This window comes from Musa acuminata, unplaced genomic scaffold (genome assembly GCF_036884655.1).
Source record: "Musa acuminata AAA Group cultivar baxijiao unplaced genomic scaffold, Cavendish_Baxijiao_AAA HiC_scaffold_1137, whole genome shotgun sequence".
NCBI classification, from domain to species: Eukaryota; Viridiplantae; Streptophyta; class Magnoliopsida; order Zingiberales; family Musaceae; genus Musa; species Musa acuminata.
This window is the reverse complement of record NW_027021349.1, coordinates 3,111,751-3,122,459: the sequence shown is the minus strand read 5'-3', so window position 1 is coordinate 3,122,459 and position 10,709 is coordinate 3,111,751. Positions and strand designations below refer to the sequence as shown.

At 38.7% G+C, this 10,709-nt stretch overlaps 1 protein-coding gene and 1 long non-coding RNA gene across 2 annotated transcripts; one reads left to right on the top strand and one right to left on the bottom strand.

Annotated features, from left to right (window-relative positions):
* Window positions 1-50: 50 nt before the first annotated feature.
* Window positions 51-878, bottom strand: LOC135670975 (protein phosphatase 2C 77-like). The gene is made up of 2 exons (XM_065178785.1): window positions 597-878; window positions 51-329 (listed from the first exon to the last, which is right to left on the bottom strand). Exons 1-2 carry the CDS (start codon window positions 876-878, stop codon window positions 51-53), a joined length of 561 nt encoding a protein of 186 aa, XP_065034857.1.
* Window positions 879-8,987: 8,109 nt separating this feature from the next.
* Window positions 8,988-10,244, top strand: LOC135670952 (uncharacterized). The gene is made up of 2 exons (XR_010512577.1): window positions 8,988-9,697; window positions 9,820-10,244. It is a non-coding gene; the product is annotated as an uncharacterized LOC135670952 (long non-coding RNA).
* The last annotated feature ends 465 nt before the right edge of the window (window positions 10,245-10,709 follow it).

Sequence of the window (10,709 nt, the reverse complement as noted above, 5' to 3'; positions counted from 1 at the left end):
AGTAATGATACAATGAAATTTAAATATGGTTGAATTGTTTTCTTCACACTTCAAAGTCTTCTCAGATAAATGATTACCACACTCACGTTGTTCGAGCTGTGCCATGCCAACGCCAGCTTCGTCAGCAGGACCGTTGCATTCGAGCACCCCGTGTTCGAACCCCCACTGCAATTGTCCCCCTCGGTCGCGTCATCCCCTGCCGTCGCCGTGCTATTCCGCAGGCACGTCCGCGCGATGCCGCACGCCCCCTCGTTGCTCACCACATCCCACAGCCCGTTGCTCGCCAGGAGCAGGCACTCGTCCCCTTCCTTCCTCTCCGTCACCTCCGGCTTCGATATCCATGAGGTGCATGGCACATCAAGTTCCAACTATACAACTATGCAACATAACCACCCCAAGAGCCTAGGGCGGTGTCGTCTGACACCGTAGAAGCACCCCCCAGAGACGCTATCTCGTCATAGGGGATGTCCCACCCTCATAAGGGTCAGCGGGCACACCAAACTAAGGTGCGACGGACTCTCGCACGCAGGGATAAATATCTCTGGCCAACCCCAAGGAAGGGGAGAAAGAAAAAGGGGAAAAAAAACCAATCTAACTTGTTCGTCGGAGGGGCCAAAGTCGGGACACACCCGACGAAGGCCTTTTTGCAGAGAGGTGGTCGTCATTAAGCCGTAGGCGCCTTCACCCCAAAGTCGTCTCCCAATACGCAGAGGAGGGCGACCCAGTGGCTCGGATCCGACAGGTGCCAGTCTCATCTCCCGATCCAAAGAGGAGCTCACGTGGTGAGGAAGGTCGTCATCTATCCTAGGGACGAGCGGACACGTCTTCCCACAAACGGAGCTCGAGGTCGACGAACCTTGGAAAGACAACCCTCGCATTCCCACCAGAAGTTCTCGACGTTGGCAGATGGGCCTAACCGTGTTGACTCATCAATCACGGTACATTTGTTAACCAACAGATGGATAAGAAACAAAGACGATGAATGAAGATAACAGGTGATAAGGTCTCACGATGGAAGCAAAGGGTGAACACGACTAGCAAGTGACAATGATAAGACAAAGACGATAGATGAAAAAAAAAAAAAGGGAAAAGAAGGATTATTTATGAGATTAGCGACACAATATCAACAAAAAACGAAAAACAAAAAACAAAGGGCATATTTAAAAAAAAAAATAGAAAAAATATATATCTAATATATTTTTTAAAAAAGTATTTGATACAAATTATTTTTATTATTATTAATATATTTCATGAGACATGCACCACTAAGACTCCAAGTGGCTTCTGGTTCTCGGTGAAAGAGAGCGTTCCCACCTCGTTGGACGGAGGTGTGTCCACGCCCGATCGACATCCCCAACTCCTCCGGCAGAACCACCGTGATGCTTGGCAGCTGTAGGAAGACAAGTGTCGGTGGCTCGTCCGCAGCATTGCCCATAGATGATCGTTTTCTCGCGTACATACATACGGATGCTGATACGTATTCTCTACCATATATGCCAAAGGGAAAAGATGAAGAGCCTCTGAATTCTTTGATGGTTGCATACGGAATGTGTAGACGACTTCAGGGCACGAAAGCGAGTCCATGAAAACAAGAGTTGGAGCACCAGACGTAAGCGGATGAGTTGGTGGACTGATAGAGACTTAACGGGTGGATCTCCCGGAGGCGGAGACCACGGAAGCGATGGGGCCCACTAGGCGGAGGATTTCGGAACGTGGGTGGGTAGTTGGCAATTGACTCGTTTAACTCGGATTAATCACGACTAATTATAGATAATATTAATTACTTTAAATCTAATATATTTATAAATATATAAAAATAAGGTTAATGTTGTCTGAAAAGTAATCCGAAAGAATGAGATGGTTTCCACTGAGAGTCGATCATAATTCACCATAATGAACATTGTGTTCTGATTGATTGATTGATTGATGAGATTATTCTTAGTTTTCTTTCAATGGCCAAAGTTGAAGGCCAGCATAGGCTATTTGGCCCAACTGAGAACCGAAGAACCAGATGGAAGTATCCTATCCTCAACTATTTATTTGATAAATTCTCGAAAAAAATTTTAGTTTTAAGAAATTATTATAGAGCATTCTTATTTTTTTAATTTTTGTAGAGTGTCTTTTTTCATAAAATATAATTTTGTCCATTGCTTACGCCCCATTGATCATCACCTCTACCCCTAGTCACTTGCTCTTTCGCCCCGGTTGCCTCTATGCATAGGTCTTTGGCCATCGTCGCTCCTGGTATACTCAATAGGTACCATTCTAATTGTGTTATCGGGGGTATTTGAAAGATTATAATAAATAAAAGATGCGTTTGAGAAATATGAAAGAGTAGATATCCAAAAAAAAAAAGTCAAAAAAAAAAGCTTTTCCATATAATTAACCCATATTAGTTATATATTTTTAATAGAATACATAATAGTCCAACCAGTTTGATCCACCGATCTCATCATGATAATTATGTATGTGTAATGCTCAAACATTGTGTTTATTTATGTTTAAATCTTTAAGGTAACCTGTTTGTGAACCTTTTATTCTGAAAACATCCAATTGCTTGAGACTCTTTATACTGATTCCTGAGCATGTTTTACTACCTAAAACTCTAATTATAAGAAGAAAAACAAATCTGACTTGCTATATCAAGACTTAACCTCTCGTGTTTGGCATAACTATATAGACTAATATTTACTAATCTTGATTTGGCAAGCAGAACCTAATAATCCATGTGGCATTTGCATTCTTTTAGTAATTGTATTATATAATAAAGATTTAATCATAAATCTCAACAATAGACTTTTATAATTCATTAAAAAATAATGATGTAGAAAAATAAGAGACATCAATTTATTAATCACCGTCGCTCTATTTTCTTTTGATCTCTCTAATTCTTAAGGTCATGTACAACAAAAATGACAATAATGTCATAAAGTTCAATTATTTGGGGTTGACTATATATCTTTAGTTAACTGAAGATTATTTAAATATTTATTTATAGTATTTATTAAAATAAAAATATTTAGTTTTTACTTATAATTAATATTAAAATAATTTTCTATCTTCATCCATTTGTTTTCGTATAACTAATAATTATTTTACCTCTTTTGATTACTAATAATTAGCACATACATGTACTATCTTAAACGATTCTTTCTTATTTTATTTTTTTATCAAAATAATATTTAACTATTCACGAATGAAATATTTCTCTTCCTATAATAACTTCATACTTTTTAGGAATCTCATTGCTAATAAAACTCTTAATTCTCAATTCTATTGCGGCTTCAAGATCAATTCAACAATTGACTTGTGTGGTGAGACAGTGGTAGATCTAGGAGGATGTTTCTTTATCTCATTCTACCGATAAGTAGTCTTCCATATTATATAAAATATATCATCTTTTCTTTTCAGGAATATCAAGGTTTTAATGTGGTTCAAGTCAATACACAATAATATGCAGTAAGATTTATGATTGTGAGGGATGACAGTAGGATCTTTTTCAAGCGTGTTCTTGAAGAAATCAAAGCTTGTTCTTCATCATGTGACCCAACTTGCAAACAAAACTTGGCTCAGTCTCTTGCAAGCTTGATTAAACTAATCTGATTTGAGTTTGGAGTCTAGTTGAAGGATCATCATTAAGATTCTTTGGACATATTATATATTTCTGGTGGAGCTTGTTGTTTTCTGATGGTTTCTGCACCTTGGGGTGATGTACAAAGTATTCAATAAGATTCACAAGCAAGGAAATTGAGTTGAAACTGATTGCTATCATTTTAATGAGTAGTTTATGTCAAGTGATGCACATCAACAGTGTTGTAGAGAAATTAATTGTGAGAGGTGTTAACATTTTATGCAAATCATGCAGGACCAGTTTGATGCTTCTTGATTTGATTAATGCATGTATATTTAAGTTGGGGCATTTGGGAGCCAACCAGACATGGTGTTCAGCAACACAGCCAAAAAGAGTCAGACCACTGACAATATTAGTTATCTGCTTCATGATTCCACATTGGTTTCATACTTCTTTTCACTCACTAGGAGAAAGAAATCTGGTCATGTCAAGAACATAGATCAAGAGATTTGTCATAAATTGATTCCTGATGATAGTAAAGAGCTTCATGATCTATTACTAGTATTATTAATCATGTATTTAATCTCGTATTGAAAGTGAGTTAATACTTCGATTGATTTATAAAGATTTCATCAATATATTCTCATTAATTTGAGCTTAAATATTTTGAACTAGTGATTTAAAATCAACGAAATTAACAATTAGTAGTTAAGAGAGTCTAATTCTTTTTAGATCAATCATTAGGTCGAGTAGTGACAAGTGAATTATCTAAGATGTACAAACTCTTGATTTAAAGTTATTATAAAAATATTAATAATTAACTTTGATAATGATTCACCAAATATTCACTTAAAAGTCCGAAGCAAAAGGCCAAGAAAAAAGATATATTTCGAGGCATAAACCCTAGTAAGCTTTTTTTGATGTCATGATCCGATTACAAGAGATAATCGATTTATTCTTGATAGACCATGTGATTTAACATCCTCGTTAAAACCCAATTATAATCCATGATTAAATCTTTAATCCTAATACTTGCATTTATGGGTGTGATGTTGTCGTGAACATAGAAAGAGAAGACAAAGATCCAAAGCATAATATAGAATCAAATCTTTATCATCGTCCTTTCTACTTAGACCATTCAACATGTCATGTACTAAGTCGCTCTGATATAAGTTATGATGTCTAAATTGAATAGAATTATGTGGCCAAAACTACTTAAAATCAAATTAACTATAAAACACTCGTAAATCAATTGAAGTCATCTTCTTCCATTTCCATATGGGCTGAAAGTGCTGCAGTTTATCTCACCTAGCAAAATCTATCATATCATATAATCAAAAATAAAATGACCTGAAATAGGGAATAATTTCTAGGAAAAAGAAGTACAGCAAGAATCAAAACAATGGAAACCTAATTTGGTGCCATCTACCGAGACCACTAAATACTTTGAACTGTTGTTAATTCATGTCCATCTGGATCACAAGAAGAAAAGAACACAATTCAAACTGACAATTATGTACTTTAAATCCTAGTTTTGTAGGCCGCCGCCTGTTCGATTCCTTGAAGAACAAACATTCACTCACTCTTATGCAAAAGCTTAAGGTCTATAAAGTACACTGTCACCTAACATTCAGTAACAAAGCTTGTGATGAGATCATTAGATGAAGGAATATTACTGTGATGAAGGAAGGGAAGAGAACATTTTATGGCAAACAGAGGACTGTTCGAATTCAGTACACAGAACAAACAGTCATGAAAAAGCATGCTTGTAACAATTAGCAGTAGCTTTCTTGTCCAATAGAAACACACACACATGTAGTAGTTGTCTTTAACACACTGATAGCTGCAACGAAGGCCACTGTTCTTTCTTCCTACTCTTTAATTACTGTTTACAGAAGATCCCTCTAGAAGAAGGAAGAGAGAGAGAGAGTGATCGTCTAATTTGTATTAATATGTTCCTCTCCTATTTATACAGATTAGGAGAGAAGATTTTTCTCTAAAGAATTTTTCTCAAGAGATTTCCTTAAACAATTAAGGAAATCTCATCTACTATTAGGCCCCCGCAAGATGATGCTCCTATTAAGAAAACCAATCCTGAACCGATGTAATGCAAAAATTTTACAAGCTAGATACTTCATGAGTGAGTCGGCTAATTGATCAGCCGTATGGATATGAGAAACACGAAGTTGACGGCGGACAACTTGATCGCGCACAAATTGGAAGTCGATGGTAATATGTTTCATACGGGAGTGGAACACCGGATTAGCGCACAGATAGGTAGCTCCGACATTATCACAATATATTATAGGAGTGGAATTGATGTTGAGTTCTTGGAGTAGATTTGTGATCCAATTGAGTTCTACAATAGCAGTGGCAATGACACGGTATTCAGCTTCAGTTGTAGACCGTGCGACTATCTTTCGCTTCTTAGAACTCCAACTGATTGGATTAACGCCAAAGAAGATAATATACCCCGATGTGGATATTCTATCATCAAGGTTGCCTACTCAATCAGCATCGGCAAATGCATGAAGATGAAGTGGAGAGTGTTTACGAAGAAAGAGACCATGATTGAGGGTCCCTTTAATATATTGCAAAATCCTCTTGACCGCAAACCAGTGCATAGTAGACGGTTGCTGCATAAATTATGATAATTTTTTCACTGCAAAGGAGATGTTTGGACGAGTGAGAGCTAAGTACTGTAAAGAATCAACAACTTGGCAGTATTGAGTAGGTTCCATTGCAGAACTTCCATCCGATAATTTGAGAGAACCACTAGTAGAGAGGGGAGTGGTAACTGCATTTGCATCCTACATGTTTGTCTTTAATAACAAATCTTGAATGTACTTTCGTTACGATAAAAAGAGACCTGAAGATGTGATTATAGCTTCGATGCCCAAAAAGTAGTTCAAGGGTTCTATATCTTTAAGCGAGAATCGATCAGCCAGCTGTTTGATGAATGCTTGGATTTTGATGGGATTGTTGCCTGTGACAATAATATCATCCATATATACTAGAATATATATTATGTCTCCATGGTGGTGTCGTAGAAATAATGAAGTATTAGATTTGGAGTTGAGAAAGCCAACGGAAGTCAAAAAGGAGCTAAGTTCAGTGTACCAAGCTTTTAGAGCCTAACAAAGTCCATAAATGGCTTTCCGAAGTTTGCAAACATGCTTTGGATACTGAGCATGAGTGAAACCAGGAGATTGTTGCATAAAAATTTCTTTGATTAGAGACTCCTATAAAAAGGTATTATTAACATCCAATTGTCGTAATTTCTAGCCTTTAGTGGTAGCCAGACTCAAGATAAGCCAGATTGTAGTGGGCTTAACAATAGGACTAAATGTCTCAGTGAAATCAACTCCAGGTCGTTGATGAAACCATTTGGCGATGAGACGTGCCTTATATCGGGCAATAGAGCCATCTGGGTTCCGCTTAATTTGAAAGACCCACTTACACCCGATGATGTTTTATGAATGATGAAAGGGTATTAGATCCCATGTTCAGTTATGGAGGAGGGCATTATATTCCTCATACATGGCAGTATGTCAATGTAGAGATTTTTGGGCTTGAGTGAAGGTGGTGGGTTCAATAGTGGGGGATGATGAATCCATGATAGCATGTAGGTTAAGGACATAACGTGGTTTGAAAATACCACTCTTAGAGCATATGGTCATAGGATGGTTGGAGACTACAAGATTGGGAGGCAGTGTTGGTGGAATAAGCGGTTGAGGGTCAGTGGCACAAGTCAGGTCAAGTGGAGACACATCATGGGCACTTGGTCGAGAAGGAGGTAAAGATAATGGTTGTGTTCTGGAACATATTACCCCATCAATTGGGGAAGAGAGGAGTGGAGTAGAAATAGAAGGAATGGGCAATTGCTGAATTGGAATAGTATAGTGTGGATCAGGAGGGGAGGAATTGGATGATGTTATAAGAGGCTCATTCGATTGGACCGGAGGTATACTCTAGTGAGATAATGAAGTGGTCCGCATGGCAAGAGAGTGAAGGTTTTGGAAAAGAAAGTTAGACTCAATAAAAACAACATGACGTGATATTGTGAGTGTTGAGATTATAGCGACGGAAAGCATTATGTTCAAGTGAGTAACAAAGATACAAGGAGTAGATCGTGATATTAACTTATGAGAGGTATAAGGGCGTAACCAAGGATAACATAGACCACCGAACACTCTAAGTTTACGAAGGTTAGGGGGGTTTATGAAATAGTGTGTCAAAGGGGGACTAGTATTGTAATACTGGGGTAGGCATTCGATTAATAAGGTAGACAGCAGTTTGAAAGGCTACTGTCCAAAAAGTTGAAGGCATAGAAGCCTAATGTAGAAGTGTGAGCCTAGTTTCTACTATATGCCGATGTTTACGTTCGACGGAGCCAACTAGTTGAGGAGTATGCAGACCTTGTACTTGATATACGGTTGAGAACACAGTTGTAACTTCGTTATGATTATGTAACAAAGGAAGCTGCTGCATGGTGGAGGAGTCCTGTCGGCCTCTGGTGAGACTAGAAGGGGAGGAGTAGCAGTGCTGTGACACAGTGGCGCTGCCTTTTACAATCGAAGGAGAAGAATAGCGGCGCAGGTGTACACAGGCAGCGACGTAGGTGTACGTATGGACGGGCTTCTCGAACTCGCCCTCCTCGAGGGCACTACTACTGCCGAGGTTCTCCTTGAAGAGGAATACTTTGTTACCGTGGTTCTGAAGCGAGATATAGCCCTCAGATTACTAGGGTTATTGCTCCGTTACCATGTTAGAGGATTTCTATTAGAAGATTTCTAATAGAGAAGAGAGATTTTCTCAAATCTCATCTGCTATCAAGTTTATCCTTTTTTTATTGAGGAGAAGATGCCAATCTCTATGAGGTGGATATCAATATCTTTTCTTATTAGATTTAGTTAACCTAATCTGGAAGAAGCAGTTGAATACTCAAGTGCATGCACTACCACGAAAATTCCAATCCAAAAAATGATGCACAATTTAGTAGGTTGATTATCAAAGCAAGATGATTTCATGTTCATGAAAATATATATTTTTTTTCGTAAATCTAAAAAGTAATCAACATAAGATTTACTTAACTTGACACTCTTTGTCTATATCTACGAAAAACAAATAAATTTTTTACCAAACTATAAATTCTTTTGGGCTACACAAATCTTTATATAGATGTTCTCGCATAAACACCGTGAAACCTTAAGAACACCAAATACCTTAGATAGATCGAGTATCAATAAGATAACTAAACCCTAATTTTTAAGATTCTTTTTTCTTTGACATATAAAAGTTTTTTTATACTTAAATTAAAACACAGACTCCAAAAATCTGACCAGTTAATCCAAAGTCAGACCACAATTGAAAGGCTGTCCCATTCTTCATCAGAGAATCGTGTGATGCATATTTACCTCCACTCTTTATCGGAAGAAACAACCTTGAACTGCTATAATGGACAAAACAAGCTGAGTTGTGGGTGGGATCAATCGCTGCTGATGGTGGAAAGCAAACTCTACCGATAGAATCAGAAGCGTCATGACAAGCGAAAGAGGGCCTCCAAGTTTACCATGAAGAGACTCTCTAGCCTTGCATTTCCTCCATAGATTCCCATGTACCTTTCCTTGTCTTCAACTTGGATGCCGACGCTCTGCTGCTCCAACTATATCCCTCTTTCTCTACGCTTTTCGATGGCAGCACACCGGCATAGCAGCTGAGTAGTGGGCAGCTCGTCAAGATCTTCATCCAGGAACGAGAGGTATGGAGCAAGCGAGATGTTGGATGTGGGCAAGAGCAAACTACAGCAGCAGGCCTCACCTCAGCACTCAGATCCATAGACTCTTCTTTGGATCTTCCTACAACCAATCATGGGAGGAGAAAGCCTTCGCCGAAGACGCTGCAGGCCACTTGGGAGGCTGCGTGTGGCCTCCGAGATCTTATTCATGCAGCTTTTGCAGACGAGAGTTCCGGTCAGCACAAGCTCTCGGTGGGCACATGAACGTGCACCGAAGGGATAGAGCCAGGCTCAGGCAATGTTCGAGCGTCGGCGGAGAAGCTGGCGAAGACCAACAGCATCCAAATCCTTGCTTAATGGTGGCCATGGCCTCAGAGCATCCACCGCAGGTTAACCCTAACCCTAATTCTGGCGTTCCAGCATCATCTGTCCCTCCTAGGGTTCCTGCTGCAGCCACCAAAGGAAATTGGACTGAGGACGCCGTGTTCTCCCCTTCCTTCTCTTCATCCAGAGCTGGTTCCATGGAGCATTCTACACCTCTCCATCTGGTTCTCGGCCCACAGCTGAAGCTCGGGGTGGAAAACTTGGGGTCCGAGAAAGCCTGTGACGATGAGGAGCAGAACCGTAACAAGAGAAGAAGAACTGAGACAACGCCTGTTTTCTTCATGAAATCCTTTTCTTGTGATCAGCAACGAGTTCAACCTGAGGCACTAAACCATGACACAGTTGAAGAGTTGGATCTTGAGCTCAGGCTTGGAGATGCTCCCAAAGTCAACTAGAATTTGGATCTCTTCTGCTTTCATCAGTATGTATATTAACCTTGTGTTCTTAGTTATCTCAATTATCTTTCTAATTGTGAGGTCTCTTCTCCCTTTCTCTTCTCATATTCCTTGGAACTCAAATTTTCTCCTTAGTTAGATATTTTAACTATGAGAATATGGATGTAGAACAATTAGAATAAAACATCATCTTCTCTATGACTAAGGATTGCTTGCATAGGGATATATAGTGATTATCTACAAGCCGAGACCGAGAGAGAGAGAGAGAGAGAGAGAGATGCTGTTGCACCTTAAAGATCTGATTTATTTCAAATAACTATTAAAGATCTGATAATAGAATTTTGTTTTTTCGAGAAAGACAATCATTAACATAATAAGGATTTTGTCTTTCAGATCTACTGAAAGAATGTGTTTGTTCTAAGGATTTCTTTTTCTAATGTTAGACCAAAGTGACAAACCATCCACTTCTTGCATAATGAACATTTTAGAAAGGATCAAATAGGTTTCCATGAGATCACAATATTCTAATTATTTCTTTCTAGTAAACATCTCCTTAAATTGCAGAAACACATGATGGCAAACTATCAATTATACAAGGAAGAATTCAATTATTTAAATGTAT